Source organism: Lampetra planeri, chromosome 2 (genome assembly GCF_965212315.1).
Source record: "Lampetra planeri chromosome 2, kcLamPlan1.2.h2, whole genome shotgun sequence".
NCBI classification, from domain to species: Eukaryota; Metazoa; Chordata; class Hyperoartia; order Petromyzontiformes; family Petromyzontidae; genus Lampetra; species Lampetra planeri.
In genome coordinates, this window is record NC_136108.1 from 18,896,951 (window position 1) to 18,915,720 (window position 18,770).

Consider the following 18,770-nt stretch of genomic DNA (forward strand, 5'->3'; position numbering starts at 1 on the left):
ATGCTCTCGTTGCTCCTATAACCTGCACATTTTCACGGATCCTTGGGAGTCAGGCAGCCGCGTGTATTCTCGGAGTAATATCTCAGTGTGCCACAGGTTACATGGTTCGCTACACGCGTGTCCAACATCGCCACGGAATTTTGGAGTTCTACTGTGAGCATTGTTTTGAAATGCGCATTACTTGTGTGGGTGACGTCATCTGTTATTGGCTGAAATAGCAGTTTAGTGATTGGCCAACAGCAGGCAATCCTGGAGCTGCTCGCTAACCACAGAGCCTAGTGTCGACGAATCCTTTGTGGACCAATCAGAATTTTTATTTAGACTACCGGAGGAATCCGATGAGCTATGAAGTTATGTTTTAACAGATGTCCAGTATGAGTGGGTCGGCAAGTTACAACGGCGAACAATGCAAAAAACGATAGTGCAAATAGATAAAATGCTAAGTAAATAATTATCCCAATATATAAGTACGATTTATCGACATTGGACGAGGCAGCAAAAACAACAACAGTCCCAGACCACAGCAAGATAACACCACGCTGCAGTAGTCCCTCAATAAAATGGCACATGAACATTGAACTATACAGGTATGATCAAAGTTACAAATCACATCGGCATATGTGGCTGTATCCAGGACTAAGCGTCTGCTTCAGGATATGTTTTTAAGGAATATTTACGATGTCGGGGGAGGAAACAAGGTCGTTTCAAAACGGTTGGTGTGGCGCAATGTCAAAGTCTTCGTCACCCATTCACATTCTTGTCCTAGGGATGTTTAACAAGGAAACTGGATAGACGCCTTGGGCTTCTTGGTAATGGGGATAATGAGTTCGCCAAGTATATATTCTTGGTTCTTTCGGTAAAGTCACATAAAATAATAAAAATAAAACATAATAAAATTATTTTATTATGTTTTATTTGTATTATTTTATTATTTCCATAATAAAATTTAAAAAACCATGATAAAATTTATTTATTATGTTTTATTTTTATTATTTTATTATTTCCATTCTACGTGACTTTACCGAAAGAACCAAGCAGATGAATCCCTGCAGTCACGAAAGCTTTACATCGAAATTTGCCAAGTATAGTGCAGCATTTGCCAACGAGGTTTATTATGAAAGAGCAGGGCCCAATGTGGAGCGTGCACGCCCTTTCCCCGCAGCTGCCGTGCGAGGACCAGATCGTGCTGCTCAAGGGCTGCTGCATGGAGATCATGTCTCTGCGCGCCGCCGTGCGCTACGACCCCGAGAGCGACACGCTCACGCTCAACGGCGAAGTCGCCGTCAAGAAGGAGCAGCTGAAGAACGGAGGCCTCGGCCTTGTGTCGGACGCCATCTTTGACCTGGGCCGCTCGTTGGCGGCCTTCAGCTTGGATGACACGGAGGTGGCGCTACTGCAGGCGGTGCTGCTCATGTCCACGGGTAAGTGAGAGCATGACGGAGCCATGCTGCGAGATGTTAACTACCTCGCCCGGTATACGGGAGGTTGTGGGTTCGATCCCATCAATTTACACGTGATAAGCAATTTCCTTGAGCTATCATTTGTGGGCAGGTTGCTTCTGAAACAGAGCGAATATCGCTGTGAGCCTCTCCTGGTAAAGTAGAAATAGTTTGATCATTTTATAGACTCTTCTAAACACACAGTGTGATATTTCACCTACGCACAGCAAAAGTAGCAACAGCAGCCCCCATTCACCAGTGAGTGGTTGGTGACGTCACCAAAGTGACTAGGCGTGCCTTGCGCCCGTGTGAAATTTCAGAGGCTCATTTGCAGGAGGTCATGGGACATACCCAGGTGTTCCATGTAAACTCACTGAGATTCCTGGCAGGAACAAGCTATGAGATTCAAACTATATATTACTCATTTGTCAATGTATTAACTCTAAATATTTTCAATTTAACTGGACCAATGATTATACATTTTTAAGAAGCTGGGTCAGGTGACACGGTTATTCTGACTTGATTTTCTTGGAGATGCTTGACTTACTCTCAAGCGAGGTGTCGTGCATCTAATTGCTAAATTTTTAGTGTGAGAATTATTCTTCACTTTGCCAGTTAGCGAGGCTGAAAAGATAACAGTTGGTGAGTTAAACCCTTGTCAGCGATGTGACATTTCGGTTTGTTTGGCCGTGTCGCGTGGTCGGAGGATCTTGCCGCAGTTATCTGGCCGGATCATTCCGCAGCCAAACCAAAAACTCAATTGTCAATTCGAACATTGACTGCGAAAGCGTGCGTGTGAAGATTAGTACGTGACTTTAGATGTTCAAGTGCAGAAACGGACGTCTGTTTCATTTATTACGATGGTCGAGGATTTTGCGTCTTACACACCCAAATCTAGATCAGCACGTCTAGAATTCCCTTACACACGATTTGCATAGAGCTCTACGCCGTATCCCACTGTGTACAGCGTAGTACGTTTTTTGTGTCTATTTTATTGCTATATAATTGTTGGTAGTTATTCACTGCTTTGCTGCATGGGAGGTTCAACAAAGCTGACGACCGCATGCCAACCCCAGGGAGTGGTGCGCCGCCTACTGGCGAGAGTCTGCCCATGCCCGAGTTTGATTCCCTCTCACGGCCAACACCGGTGATGAATATCTGAACCATTCCTGGGCCTCCCCTAGGCCGACTCGGCCTCAAATGAGTGCCTGGTGCGGTGTGTAAACAGCCACTGGGGAGACAAAGGCGGTCGGGCGTGGTGCTGGCCACCCACCTCCTTGTGTGCTGTGCTGGCCTTCATAGGTGCTCAATTACAGCACTTGCCCCAACAGTCTGTTAAGGCTATATGGGGGATCTTTGTCTTTATTTTTTTTATTGATGTACTGCGTAGAGGAGTGACACCCCAATGGGGTGTACAGTGAAACTCCTCGAGTCTGCGGTGACGTGGGCCGTGGTGGCGAGATGTTAACTACCTCGCCTGGTATGCAGGAGGTCGTGGGTTTGATTCCCACCCTGAAGATGCATGTATATTTGGAGTTTGCATGGTCTCCCCATGGTCGCATGGATTTTTCTCCGGGTCCTCCAGTTTTTCCCTCCACATTTAGAAACATGCGTTTAGATTATTTGGCTGCTATGCATTTGCGCATCATAAGCCACTTCGTTGAGCTTATTGTGGCCAGGTCGCTTCTGAAAAGGAGCAATATAGGTCAGTGGGCTTTAACTGGTAAAGAAAATAGTTTTATTGTAGTATAGTACCACTGGTGGAAAAATTCCTGAAGTCTGCGAATAATATGTAGAAAATTCACAAAGTACAGACATTTCCGCTAAGTGACCCAAATTCACAGATTTTAGGAGACATGCCTTTTTAGCCATGTCTATGTCTGTGTCAGGTGGGTGGACCCTGGTGAGTGTCACGTGAGTGGTTAGTGTCTCATAAGTAAGAGGTGAGTTTGGTGAGTGTCAGGTTAATCTTTTGAGTGGTGAGTCTGGTGAATATTGCATATCAGACCATTCGTGTCAGTTGAGTGGCTGGTATTTTTTCACGTCTAATGAGCGAATGGTGAATAGTTTTAATTTACAGCATAACACAAATACCATGATCTATAGGGCTGCTACCACAATTGCTATAGCCACATCGTGTCGCTATACGCACGCACACCACAGGTAGAACACACGTTTATTTTACCACCTATTCCGTACCCAACTTGCCCACAGTTGGAAAGTTGGGAGTAAAATCCTCGTTAGATGTGGTCCTGGCCTGTAATCTCTTTGAGGCGGACGAACTTAGTTCCACAAGTTAGGAAGTTAAAGTGGTCATCCTTTGGAGAGACTGACCTTAGGAATATGCAATATCGACCACTTGCACGTGGAGTTCGAGTGATGCTTTGACTCCTGGGCTTTTTTGCACAAGTCGTATTACTCTATATCACACCACGAGCACAGCAAGATAATATTAGAATCTTTATTTAGAGACTGGAGGAATCTGATGGAGTCATGAAGCTCTTATTCACAGATGTCCAATAGGGGGGTGGGTCGGCAAAGTTACGTCAACAAAATAATGTTGGAACACAAAAACATAAAAAAAAGTTTACTCGACGGGGTGGGGGGGGGCATCGAGCCTCATTAGGGCAGATAAGCTGCAAAGCAGCCAGACGCCGGTGCCAACACATCTCCAAGCTCTGTGCTCTGCCAGTCGGGGGGGCGGGGGAGGGATTTAATCGCAGTTAAGTATTTTGCTGCTAAAGTTTATTATTTGGTCAATTTGGACAGTGACGCTGGCACACAGTCGCCTGCTCTTGAAAATAAAAAATGTCACGAGATCTCTAACGCCCACTGGTGCAGCTGCCGGCGTTGAATCGCTGGTGTTTTATTCACCCGCAGCATTAACCGGCACCCATTGTTTACGTCTACTGGTCTACGACACACCGCGAGGCGCTTTCTAACCGACGGTCACTTGACTCGTCAAGTGGTTTTGCGGCAGTTTAAGAAAAAAAAAAAGCCTTGACACGTTTTGTTTCGCTGGGCCCTTGTTTGTTTTGGGTGACCGAAGACCGGCCTGGGCTGGTGAATGTGGACAAGGTGGAGAAGCTGCAGGACACCTACCTACTGGCTCTGGAGCACTACATCAACCACCGCGAGCACCGCCTTAACCACTTCTGGCCCAAGCTGCTCATGAAGGTGACAGACCTGCGGCTCATTGGGGCCTGTCACTCCAGCCGCATCTTGCACATGAAGGTGACGTGCCCCTCCGTGCTTTTCCCTCCGCTCTTCCTGGAGATCTTCCAGGACTGACGGGGAGTCGAGAGAACTTGAGCGCACAAGATGCCCGTCCGCCTCTTGACCCTTGAGCCGATCCCGAGGCATGTGCTGACGTGTTTGCCCTGCGAGCCGTGTCGCTGGGTTAATGAGGTTAAGGCAGCCAGGTACACTACAGTTTTGTAATTTAAAGTTGTCATCATTCATGTACATGGACAGTTCTAACACTTTATTCTTACAAAGATGTGTCGCGGTCTTCTGGATGAGGCTGTTATTTTTTTGTGTATGATGTTTCAAAGCTGACTTTATTATCTAAGGTTAAAGCATTTAATTTATGTTTTTAAAATTATGGTTGGAGAACATTTTATATACCACATTTATACATAGTCTCTTTTTGTGGCATACGATAACAATCCTATATGTGTGGCATATAACATGCAAATATGTTTGAGTCATGGCCAAATGTTGAGTGGGTTTTGATTTGCTGCGTTTGTGATTGGAATCAGTGCTGTTAGGGGTGGTTAAGCAGTAGATATAAAACTGTTTGCGATTGTGGTTAATGAGATAAAAGTATCGGCTTTTGTCTGCTTCAAGTAAAACATCATTAGAATTTAAATTGAGCTATTATTATTTTGCTGTTTATACCAATGCTTGCTGTTTTTCATTGGCCTACTGTGTGACTTCATTGTATACCGTAGTGAAATTTTACCTCTATGCATAGTTTTTCATAGCTTTTCATGTTCATTATTCCAAAATCTATTTTTGATGCCTGTATTTAAATCGAATCGCTATCGGTGACGTCTACAATATGAGGAGAGTAATAATCTGCATTATTGATGATGGCTCTTTCGTACATTGAGTTAATTTGGAAATATTTTCATGATTCTGAATGTCACTGTTTTATGAGGCATTTACCCTAAATATCGATTCATAAAATGTTTTAACAGTATACAATTTTTAAACAATGAAATGTGAAAACAGTGGTACATAAAATCCATTGTACTTGGAGTAAAACCTCTGGAAGCCAGACTAATTGTGGGGTGGGGGGGGGATAAGCCCAGTTATGGGGGATACCCAGTAAAACTACAATTTAAATAACACACTGAACTAAATCTAAACTATTTTTATTTTAACAGGTCAAGGCCCACTTAGCTACACGGCTCTTTTTCACGAGCGACCTGCCCATAAATGACAGCTCGACCAAGTGGCTTATCGCGTGGAAATGTTTCGCGGCCAAATACTTTAAACGCAATTATTCACATTCCATTACGTGCAGCGGAGATGGAAGAATGGATGATTCTTTAACCCAATAAACAGACTGATTATCCCAGGCTTGAATAAACTTTTGTTCCTTTGGAACCTCATTTGCCAGTAAAAAGTATGATAATTGGTTTTTTACCCTTTTATCTGGCAACAAAACTGACACTTTTTTTTTACAAGGAGTCATGTTTGCATAGACCATAATACCTGCAGTCATAATGCAAACAAAAAACATAACTCTGATAATGTCAGAGGACAGTGCGTACATTATCAGAGTTGTGTTTTTTGTTTGCATTATGACTGCAGCTATTGTAGTCTATGCAAACATGACTTCTTGTAAAAAAAGGTGTCAGTTTTGTTGCCAGATAAAAGGGTAAAAAAACAATTATCATAAACTTTTGTTGTGAAATTAAAACAAATAAAAACTAAAATGAGAGTGAGAGAGAGAAATCTAACACGAGTAGAGCATTGCAGCGCGTGCACGGTGCAACCAACTCCAACCAACAACGAAGTGAAAGCGTGTTTTATAGCTTGTGAATTGCTCACGCACATACGCGCGTCAATTTCAGTGAACCTATTGCAATGGTCGGAAGTAATTCGTGCGTTTTAGAATTTTCCGACACAAAATAAGCGTAGAGATTTAGGCCACATCATAACCGCACGCAGTGTTTGTTCCAGTTGGATTGGTTTTTGTTTATTTGTAACATTTTATTGTTTTTATTTAGGGAGCCTTTTCCGGCTAACCGTGAATTTTGGCTTAAACAAGTCTGGCTTCGTGAGGTTTCTCTGTTTTAACAATTATCGATGCATTTCGGTATCAACTTTTGGTCTGGCAAAATTGCTGAAAGTTCACTTTATGAACGACTGTACTGTAGATTGTGACTTTTATTCATATTGTAATATAATAATTTAAATTATAAATCATGATTTGTTGCCTGTAAAAGTGACATGTAAATAAAATATTAAAATGACATTCTAAAAAAAGAAGAAACATTGGTTAAATATTTGAAGAATTAAACATTTACGAAAGTGCTAAGAGAATAAAAATATAAATCATCACAATGTTGTCACGAGCATCATGGCATTATCATGGCATAGTGAGTGACATGTGTTTCATAGTGAATTTCACGTTTCCCATTTTTTTCTTGTCAAAAGGACTCGCCGTGATTCCTCTCGCCGCGCTCAGATATTTCCGATCAAATTTAAAACAGTGACCCGCTCGCCGTCTTGCAATTTTCCAAAGCGTACAACAAAGCAGTGTTCTACCTCTAACCTCACGCGTTTAGAAGCAACTGAAGGCACGAGTGCAACCATTTGAAATGCATATCTTTATTCGGCAGGCTTGACGTCTCCCTCCTGCGTCAGCTGTTCCACACAGTCCAGGCTTGTCCTCGAGTAGCGGCGTTGGTGTTTCATTTTGAGTCTTTCGACATTGAAAGTGAACACGGTGAGCGTACAAGTGGACATGCTGGTAGGGCCAGTGTAGAGCGGTCATGTGCCGCCCATACCTGCGAGGCTGTGCACCGGACATATCGTTTTGTCCGGTGCTAATGCACTCTGATTGGCAATGAAGTGAGGAAGGGGTGTCATCCCATCGTTTGTCTCTCAATAGCACGTACATTAGTTTTTAGTCGACAAAAAAATGCCGTAAATACTGTTTGCTGCTCACAAAGTCGTGATATGCAATGTTTATACTCGATTCAGCGACACTGCTGTGGTGATCGCGTACACGAGTCTTGGAGCGAGCGCGTGAGCCTGTTCATTTTTTCACAGCGGGGCGGTGGGTGGGGGGGATGCGTGCAGCGTGTGAGGTCCGTAGTCGTGACGCGCAATGCCGACTAACCTCACAGCAGCTATCATTTATTTTGTATCGCTCGTCAAATACACTTTGCAACAATCGGCGCATATTCCTACGGCATTTGGGCACAGATCTTATACCTGCAACCAAACCTTGCCATTGTGTTAGTGCTCGTTCAGCTTGTCTTCTGACACGTCCCTGCTGGTAATTGGCAACGCACTTCTCTACCGGGACATCTGCATTCTCCGGCATTGTGCTTGTCTTGATAACAACAACAACGACAAAACGTTGTTGTATGCCTTAAAGTTTGGTTGACTCGCCGTACAAGGCTGCTGTGTCACTCGCTGCTTTAGGCCAGGGAGACGTTGGATTGTTTAACACTAATTCATCAGCTGATAATGATTAAAATAAGTCCTATTTATATCACGCACGGACGCACGCACATACACTGTGCGACGCAGTCTTTAAACGCAAGTCAAGAGGTGCCGGACAAACCCTCCCCCCCCCAGCGTTTGCTCGAGCGCTCTTCTGCACAGGTGTGCAGTGCCCATGTGACTTAGCCGATGACAGCATCTCATGATAATAATTGATTTAGTATTTAAACATTGCTCTGCCTGACTGAGCTATTACGTGAGAAAGTCAAAGCCAGGGTCCTTTTAAGCATTTATCTAGTCAAGACTTGCAGCCTAATGTGACCCAGACTAGTCCGGAGCTCTTGCTTACTTATGTATAATTGCCACAAATGATGCTTGTAGAATTTTCAGTAAAAGCATTCTACAGGGATTTTCAGAGTACCAGTTTAAGTAAAACATGAACCAGATTGTAGCCTTCCTTGACACGATTGAATGCAATGTGTCATACGAGGCATCTGTGAACGGAGTGGTAATACTGCATAGGAGTTAATAAGCTGTGTATTGAACGTAATCGTCAAACTGATATACGGTACAAAAAAGCATAATTCCTGTCAACTAACTTTCCACAAGCCTCAAACCTTGCAGAGAAGTCACGGAGGACGCTCACCTGTTATTGATCTCGCCGATTTAAGCGTTTACATTTGAACATGCCATGAATGATATTCCTGCGGAAGGAATAACGCACTGTAAATGTACTACACTTAATGTTTAAACGTAAACGAGAGTGTTCAGGCACCTATATCTCAATCTGTAAATGTGGCTTCTCAAAGGATGTTTAAATATAGCAGCATGTGACCTTTAGTAATGTCCAGACCGATTGTGAGATTGTATCCATTCTGATGCAACAAGTAGCTTAAACACATAATTGGAACACACCAAAATAGGATATTTGTGGAGCAGCCAGCAAAGGTCTTGGTTGTGTATGAACTGTGCCTATGGTTTACCCTGTTATTTATTGGTATTTAATATTTTCACTGGGTTATTATGATGGCACGATATGGTGTTTCGTACAGCAATGTATTATCTCAACAAGAAGTGGTTTCTAACAGTGAGCTTCACGGAGCAACTGAATGTAGTTCACACACTCGTAAACAAGTTGAACGCGGCACATTATGATGCTTTGCGGCTTGTTTTCACGTCCCTGTCCAGAATGTTTTGTGGTTTTTGATTGTTCAAAAATCCACACCTGACTTTGTTGGATGTGAGTTAGTTACAAAGGATTAATTTTCATTCAGATAAACCGCTGTTCAGATGCACTCATTAACAGCGTTCGTATCATTCAGCGCCACCACCCCCCTAATGTGACAATCTACAATGTATGTTCTGATGCTGCCCGGCATGCTTCGGAAACTTCTGAGGCGTGAAAGTCTTTTTCAACCTGGGTTTTTTTATTGAGATGTTTTTTTTGTTCAGTTATTCTTACCTCTTTGTTTTTTTTTCCTGCAAGGAATAAACTTATACTTATCATGACATGGCAATGTAAATCTGACATATACTTTTTAAGTCAGGAAATACATACGATAAAAAAAACACCCATCGATGTGTTTTATGCTTTACCGGCATAGAATGTGACGTGTTTTTGTTGTGTGTTATGAAAAGAACAATCGTAAACATAACCAGCGGCTTATTGTTAGGTGTTTCCACTGTGTTGTCCAAACTGTAGTTGGGTGAAACTCCTGTGAGTCCGCGTCAATGTGTGGGTGGCCGCGTTCGCAGATTCTCGAATCCACGATGCACTACGGTAACAAAAAAACACCTTGAGAGTGACAGAAAATGATGAAACCCTAAGAGGTTTTAGCTACGACTCATTAAACCCGTGAAAATGTTGCGTGTTTTGTGAATCGTGCCTCTTAAAATGCGCAACACTAAGCACGTAATGTATAGGTGTGGTCAACAATATTATTAGCTATACAGAGATATAGTATATATCCTAAACTTAACCAAAAAGTGGAACACGTAACATTCTGATTTAAAGCTTTCGTGACTGCAGGGATTCATATTCTTGGTTCTTTCGGTAAAGTCACGTAGAACCAAGAACACGTAACACATTGTATACATTTACATCTATGCGTACAGCTGTCGTCTTCTGCGCGCCATCACGATGTATCGTGAAAGAAAGTAGTGTTTCTAGCCGCGCGACTCCCCGCGTTTGCGATAAAATAGCGAATGTTTAGGATTTCTTTTGCCCCATACACAATTTAGGAGTTTCCACGGAACGCGGAGGGGGGGGGGGCGAATTTTAGGATCCGTGAATTGGAGGAGCGCAGACTTTTTGGAGTTTCACAGAAGTCTGGCATTTGTCCCTTCAAATGTTGTACAAGTGTAATAAAAGGTAAATGTTTACATTTGTAGCTGGAATACAGTTCACTGCTATATTTTTTTCAATAAAATTACGTACCATTTTTTTTAACCCCCATAACATACTCATTGAACTTACGGCAGTTATTTGCATTAGCTCTCAGATTAGCGCAAATGTAATTTGCCGTGTTTTCCATGATCGCAAGCAAGCGCGGCGATATTTTCGTTCACTTGCCAAGCTCGCTGGCTCCAAGTTGTACTGCGGGTGGGCAACCTGACCTCAAGTGTGCTCCAGTGGAACACAGAACGGACCCGTGGCACGCGTACCGTATGAATGTATGTTACGGCGCCACGGTGGCGAGATGTGTTAACTACCTCGCCTGGTATACAGGAGGTCGTGGGTTCTATCCTATCCCTGACGCCTGCTGCTGTATATTTAGAGTTTGCGTGTCTCTCTCCCAGTGGCCGTGTGGATTTTTCTCCGGATCCTCCGGTTTTTCCCTCCACATTTAGAAACATGCTTTTACAGTATTTGGCTGCTATAAATTTCCACGTGATGAGCCACTATCATTTGTGGCCAGGTCACTTCTGAATAAAAGCTTGTATAGCTCAGTGGGCCTTACCTGGTAAAATAAAAATATTTGAATTTATGTTGAACTTCTATCGCACCGTACGTAGCCAACCATCCCAATTGAAGGTGCGAGAACACAGCAAACTAAACGCAAAAAGCAATTCTAAGAAACGAGCCTTCAAACTAAATATAAAAGTCATATCTCCAGTGGCGTCTTAACATCAGAAGGAAGGGCGTTTCAGACGGCCGCAGAAGCGCATCCGATCAACGATGCACATGCGTCCACCCAGGATGACCTCTAAACCAGTAGCAATGTCACAAGGTCAACAGGAAAACGGGGATTGAGGTCAGCGATGTCCATCACTTGGTTCGACTTCAGGGCACAGGCAGAGCCAGTGGGGGGTGGGGTGGCACGTGCCCCCCCAATGATCCAATCGAAATCCCTAATTTCGATCGGATCATTTGGGTTTATTAGTAATAAATCGGCATTTTGCGACCCCCACTGCCACTGTGTAGCATATTATTACGTGTCAGGGACTCTATGAGATGATAGGACAATAGTCTGAGTCCATAATTGGCAATAAGTAACGGCAAAGCGGTTGTAAGTGACTCACAGAATTGTGCGCAGTTGCGTTTTCAGTCCACGACTTCCCTGAAGGCATCAACACCTTCAGCGAGCGCGATGCCGATCACACAACGCGGTTCGAATTCGACCCTCGATCGATGGCTGTGCCATCGCCACACACGCGTCGAATATACTTAGTAACAACTCCTATCATTTTTAATTGCTGGAGGGATTGCCCTCCCCTACCTGAAAATCCCGGCTCCGCCATTGCTTCAGGGCTGCATTAGTGTTCAAAATAACAAGGCGGTAAAATTAGAAACCAAAGCCCTGGGTTCAATCTTGTTGCAATAAACGTTTTAAAGATGGCTTGCTGACCCTTCACCCCTGACCCTGGAGGAGGAGGAGGGGGGGGGTCCAGGAAGCATCGGGGCTCACGAAGTGTGGGATCGTTGACCCGGGGGGGGGGGGGGGACCCTTGCTGCTGATCCCGAAACGCAACTGAGCCATTCCTGTCGGCAGTGGTCATGGAAACTGAGCGATTAAGAATAACACGCGGAATAGCAACCCAAGTGAAAACGTGACTGCTTCTTGGGTGTAATCCAGGTAATTGTTTCATTTATCAGTCGTAAAGAAAAGTAAAGGGTTTTGTTAACGCTCAACAATGGTAAAATTGACAAATTCCCGTAACTCAAATATTGCATGCGCTTTCACCCCCCCCCCCCCCCATACGTGCTTTGTAGACACTGCTCATTTAGGTATCCCCAATTTTCTCACTCGGTTGCTTTACCTGCAAGCTAACCAACCACTTGCTTCACCATATTTGCGATGTCTTTGTTACGTTCAGTAAGTTCTCGCCTAACTGCTTGGCATTCTCACAAAGTGCCGATTCACAGTCGCACAGTAAACTCTTGGTCAGGAGTTAAATCAACCCATCATCCTTCTCGAGTCAATAAAATAAGTACCCCCTTTTTATGAGTCTCACAACACTGTCTCAGGGCTGATAGAACGTGCATTCATCTGCACTATCTGAAGATCGCTCTGTTTCTAATAAATCTATACCCACAGCTGTTACACATCTTCTTGTCTTTTCAAAATAGCATGAACCGGCCCAGCTTTTTACCCACCTCATCATCGTCTAGGCTCAGTCATATGCCATGCTTACACAGTCGTTGCCTATGCAGGTATATTCACTCACAACATCCACCGTAGTCGGATCATGTATAGCAGTCTTGATAGCATTAAAAATAAATATATACATTTGAATTTCGATTTAAAGCTTTCGTGACTGCAGGGATTCATCTTCTTGGTTCTTTCGGTAAAGTCACGTAGAAGGGAAATTATAAAGTAATAAAATAAAACATAATAAAATAATTATCACGACGTTTCGGCCACAACGCAAACAGCCGTCCTCAGGTGAAGAACAGGTCTGTCGGGAAGACAGCGTCTGAATGAAACACCACGAGGCTTGGAGCGTATATTTAAGCTGGGTTGGAGGGGGAAGAGCGCCTTGACAAAATAATTTTTCATTTGCTTAAAATTCCTGCAGAGCCAAATATTTCTTATCAGGACACCTGATCATCACATGGAACCTTGCCGAATACCGAGACATTTTCACCCCCACCCCCTTTTTTTACATTTGTATAAATACACATCTCTTACTTTCTTGGATTGTGGAGCCATAGGGCAAGTGTAATGTTATCGGGTAAAACTGTTGACACCTACGGCCATGCAACAAAATGTGCTGTCAGAAACAAAAGTTGCCGTAACTATCCATGAATGTAGGCTAACGGCACGTGGGTGGGGCAATGATTGTTGGGCCACGCGAGCTTACGGAGGCTGAGAGCTCTTGGGAGGGCGTCGAATGTATCTAATAAGCCATTACTATGGGTTGACAATGTAATGTAAGCGCAAGGCTCAGGATGGGGAGGCGGGGGGTGAAAGCACACATCCTGTCGAAAGTCAAATCGTTCTCTTACCCATTTGTATTGATAATTACCGACTCCAGACAACGCCTTGTAAAAAGAACGCCGTTTTAAATACGGCGACGCATTCGGCTTGCAGCTAAAACAACGTTGGCGGTGCTTGATGTTAACCGGGTGCTTGGAATGAATCAAACGCAGGTGCCCCACCGCCACCACCACCACCACCAGGACCGTATTCGAGACGGGTGAATCGTCGTCACCCTTTGTAATAAAAGTCCCCTGTAAACGGGGGGAGGGAGAACACAACTGCGTTACGCGTGGAGCCCTTTCGCCTGCACAGTCAAGCGGCAGCACTGTGAATGGTCGCGTCTCGGTTGTGCATTGTCGGGTGGGAATTGCGACGCTTTTTGTGTTAGTAATGCGTCAATTCCATATTTCGCGAGACGCTTTCTTTCTCCGTTGCTGCGATGTGACAATTCTTGACACCTTCAAAGTGTGACCAAGCACGGTTTTTGTCGGTAAACATTTTCCATCCACGATGTCACTCGGCCATTCCCGTCGGCATTAGTCAACAACGTGTGAAGCTGCTATGCCTTCTTACCAACAGCCCCGATTCTTGTATGTAGGTTGTATGTATGTTAAACTTCTTTCGCACCGTACGTAGCCAACCGTGCTAATGGGTGGGGGGAATAACGAACTTAACACATCAAAGCAGTTTCAAAGCAGCGAGTGTTGGTCATCTGGTCCAACACCATGTGAGACTAGGCTCTAAGAAAAGCTGTCTCGGGTGTGGACCAATCAATTTCAAGGACAGTGCATACATTATCAAAGTTGTCTTTTTTGTTTGCATTCCGACCGCAGGTATTGCGGTCAATTCAAACATGACTCCTCGTAAAAAAAGGTGTCAGTTTTGTTGCCAGATAAAAGGGTAACAAACCAATTATCAGATAAACTGTTGTTTGCCAAATTTGGACATATGTCCACCCAAATTGTTTTTGTTGACTTCTCAGCAAAACATGAATTGGGCCGCGGTTTACTACTCGTGCATTATTGGAGTGATCACGACAAACAGGTTCTAATGTTGTATGTACAAGGCGATCCATTTATTTGACACCGAGCTAAGATGTTGGAGAGAAATTTGAGGGTGGTGGTGGGGTGGTGGGGAAATGCATTTTAGTTCAAAGCCTCGGCACTTCTCCCAGCAATCTCAATACGCGTATAAATATTTGAGCACTGTCCTGCGTAAAATACGGGGAGAAGCAGCCCCCGTTTGCTATCACGGCATTCGGTCGCACGGTGAGAAGAAAGTAAACGGAACATTCGAGATCGGTGGGAAACTGTGGATGGAACGACCCGTGTGGTGTATGATGAAAACATATACAGTACATGCTGACATTTTTCGATCAAAATGCGCATGCAACATTTTCCCTGCATCTATTTGTGCTCTAACATGGGAGTGTGGGGGTTTTTGTTGACACTTACCTGAAATAGTCAATAGAGTCCTGCGGTATATCGCTAATTTTAACGACACGATATCCCACGCATAGGTCGAAAACCTGAAATAATTGTGATATTTGTTATTACATGCATACACGTACGAACGTGGTTAATATTTGTATTTTGTGATGGTAACAGGCATAGCAGCTTTAAGGCGGTGACTTTAATAACGGACACTATTATTCAGATCCTAAATTACGTATATAAATGCACTGATTTTAACTGATAAAATAGCTTTAAACCTCTCCACATTATGCACAGTGGCTCCTACACATTGAGTTATATAGGAGGTTATCTGTACTTTGTGTGTACCTTGAATGTGAAATAGGATAGTACAAAAAAACCCATTGTGGAATATGTAGTTTTATACAAAAAAAAAATGGTGTTTGATTTGATATATTTTATTAAAGATGAATGTATAGCTCTTTGAATGTTGGTGGTCATTGGGAACACGAGGTTGAGTATCGTTTGTGCATATCGTTTGTCCGGTGGGGGGGGGGGGGGTCTCACAATTGTGCTGGGGTGGTCTGAGAGAGTGGAGCATTAACGTCCGTCTGGCATGCGTGAAGAGGCACGGATGTAAACAATAGTTAACGGATATGCTTATGCCTCCCACGGCTCTCCTAGGGATAAAAAAAAAGACATAACACTGTGTGTTGGCACTTGGTAATACAGGTGTTTAAATTCAGTGGTGGGGGGGGGTTTCACCTTCTAAACGACGTTGTTTAATGTGTGTTGTAATATCGTGTGTTGTGAATAGGCGCCCGCGCATCTACTGAGAGAACGTACGTGTTGGTGCGGATTGGGGACGCGGGACCCTTAAAAAAACGTTTTGTTTTACAACCCATACAAAGTGGAGTTGTGTATTGTTTGTATTATAATAGTCAATGTTATATATTAAAAAATACATATATAGATTTCAAATTCATGTTAACCATGCAACTTTATGGACTGCTACTAAACTATATATTAAAAAAAAAATCCATATCTATGATTGAGGGCTCTCCATCTGTACACACACACACATAAAAAATAATAACAACATCACGCCAGGTCGCACTCCAACAGAGCGCACCGCTCGCAATCACTAGACGAAAGTTCACATCCTCATTGCGGGGTCAACTCTTCCCAGCATGCCTCCAGTCGCTCACGTAATGAGACCACGTGATGCGAAGTGTCCCATGGAGAGGGTCGTCTCTTGTACGAACGTGGACGTGCCCTCACGGGAGGGAGATGCTTGTTGGAGGATGCTGGGGATAGGGGAGGGGTGCATTAAGCGTTGCTCTCTACAGCATTGCATGCAGTAGCGTACGTATTTCCACAGTAGTACACGCCTTTGCTGTTACCATTTACCTGCTTGTAATTTATGTATGCTGAACTTCTTTCGCACCGTACGTAGCCAACCGTGCTAATCGGAGGTGCGGGGGAAGGACAACCAACTAAACGTTCACTTGTTTAGGAGCCTTGTATTATCACTGGTCAACACACTTTTTCTGGCATAAGGTATTCAAACGGGTTTTAAGGTAATTTTGGGGTGCTGATTCCAAATCTGGCATCAGTTTTTGTCTATCACATAAGGGTTTTGAGATATCAAATATTGAATTTTCAATGAAAACTGCAGAAAAAAAAGATTAAATAAATGTGGATATCTACATAAAATTATATTATAAACACACTATCCTAAAAATACAGCACCATATTTTAACACTAAAGCAGTCACTGACTCGCAACAACTTGCAATCATAAGTGACAGAGTTAATTTCGAGTAAAATCAATGAAAATTGGGTATGCCGATAGCATAAAAATGAGATGTGATAGAGCAAATCTGAGATCAGATTTGGAATCAGCACCCTGAAATTAGTCTAAAACAGCTGCAAAAGTCCAGGCCAGAAAAAAATGGGTTTTTTTTGTTGACCAGTGTTATGGTAACATTCAATCGGCTTAATATGTTTGGTCGCTGTGTACGGCATACGGACCTGCATTGCCCTCTGTACAGAAACCCTCTTGCGTTGCCTGGCACACATGTTATGTTACGTCGAGCTGTGTGTTTTATTCCGAAGCTTCATCGCGTGCTGCATTGGTTACTGGTTGAAAGGTTAACGTCTTGATTTGTGGGTTGTCGCTGTTCAGACGAAAGTGTTAGGGTTGCCACGGTTGGTGAGATGTTAACTACCTCGCTTGGTATACAGGAGGTCGTGGATTCGATCCATAACCCTGATGCCTGCTGTATATTTGGAGTTTGCATGTTCTCTCCGTGGTCGGGTAGATTTTTTTCTCCGGATCCTTTGGTTTTTACCTCCACATTTAGAATGAACATCGCACGTTCAGAGTATTTGGCTGCTGTAAATTTCCACGTGATAAGCCACTTCGTTGAGCTGTCATTTGTGGCCAGGCCGCTTGTGTAAAAGAGCTACGTAGCTCAGTGGGCCTTACCTGGTAATATAAAAAATAGTCGTAATAGTTAATTGTCAATCGCCCACATTGGTGCCGCATGCCGTCACATTGAGTTGCGATCATGTAATGAGACCACGTGCAGCACTGCAAAGCAACTGCAGAGGGTAGCTCATTGTAACGAAACAGTACAAAAACAGGTTTTCACATTAACAAAAGCTCAGTTCATTCAATTGTTGCATTTTCATAGGGACAAATGTGACTTTCTTGGTGTTTGGTTTTTTCTTGTTGTTTTGAAGTTGTACTCTGAGCCGCGCTCTAAATCTTCGTCGTTTCCATCTGAAGCACTGCGGGTGTGCTTTGTGTTCATTAAAATGACAGCATCGTTCATGGCAATGTCTCCCAGTCTGATCATGTAAGCCACGGTGACACGTGAAGACACGCATCTTGCGTCAATGTTTCTAAAATATGAATGTCTACGTATGGTACACACTGTGAGCACACCGCGCTGTGGTCGTGCACAGGTAATACAATTTTAAAGGAGAGTGCTCTAAACATCACAGATGCCCCTTACGTGATTTCCTGAGAGGACTGAATATTTAGCAGTCACCTTGCTCACAAGATGCTTGCGGTCGACACGTCCGCGAAAGAAAACGTGATCTGGCTAAGGTACGGTCCACTCTTCCACGTATTTCCCAAGGACAATCAACACCTCTGCCACCATGGCATCAACCATGATTGTAGGCCTCCAGTTTGGCACAACACAACCGCCAATGTACATCAAATTGGACCCGCGAGGTCGTCGTTACTCATCAGCAATGCCCGTGTTGCTGTGCTCGAACCAAAGCTGTGAAGGATAAGAACACCCCCATCATAGCACCATAACAGAGTGCAGGTGGGAAAACCCACGAGTTGAAAATATCACGCAAAAACGTGCAGAAAGCGCCCACAGCCTTTTTTTGTGCAAACGCCACTCGAGATGCACTGCAGAAGGGCTTTGCGCTCCCCTTGTCTTACTGGACATCTATGGGGTGAAAAAAATATCTTTCTAGCTCATCAGATTCCTCCGGTATGAATAAATAGTCTGATTCTGATTATCATTCAATTTTGATTTGAAGCTTTTGTGACTGCAGGAATCCATACTCTTTGGTTCTTTCGGTAAAGTCACCTAGTTAGAAATAAAATAAAATAAATCACGACGTTTCGATCCCAACACAAGCGGTCGTCATCGTCATTGCCTGATGACGACCGCTTGTGTTGCGATCGAAACGTCGTGATTTATTTTATTTCATTTCTAACTCCGTGACTTTACCGAAACAACCAAATACGATGATCATTGCTTCACTGCTGCTGGCTGTCAT

At 43.6% G+C, this 18,770-nt stretch overlaps 1 protein-coding gene across 5 annotated transcripts in view; it reads left to right on the top strand.

The window, feature by feature from the left end:
- The window catches only part of THRA (thyroid hormone receptor alpha), a 108,217-nt gene extending 90,416 nt beyond the window's left edge, over positions 1-17,801 (top strand). For all 5 annotated transcript variants that reach the window (XM_078609513.1, XM_078609521.1, XM_078609529.1 and 2 more), the window contains exons 8-9: positions 1,163-1,421; positions 4,489-17,801. In XM_078609513.1, coding sequence (XP_078465639.1) covers positions 1,163-1,421; positions 4,489-4,730 — 501 coding nt within the window. In that variant the 3' untranslated portion in view covers positions 4,731-17,801. The remainder of the gene's footprint in view (positions 1-1,162; positions 1,422-4,488) is intronic.
- Positions 17,802-18,770: the final 969 nt, after the last annotated feature.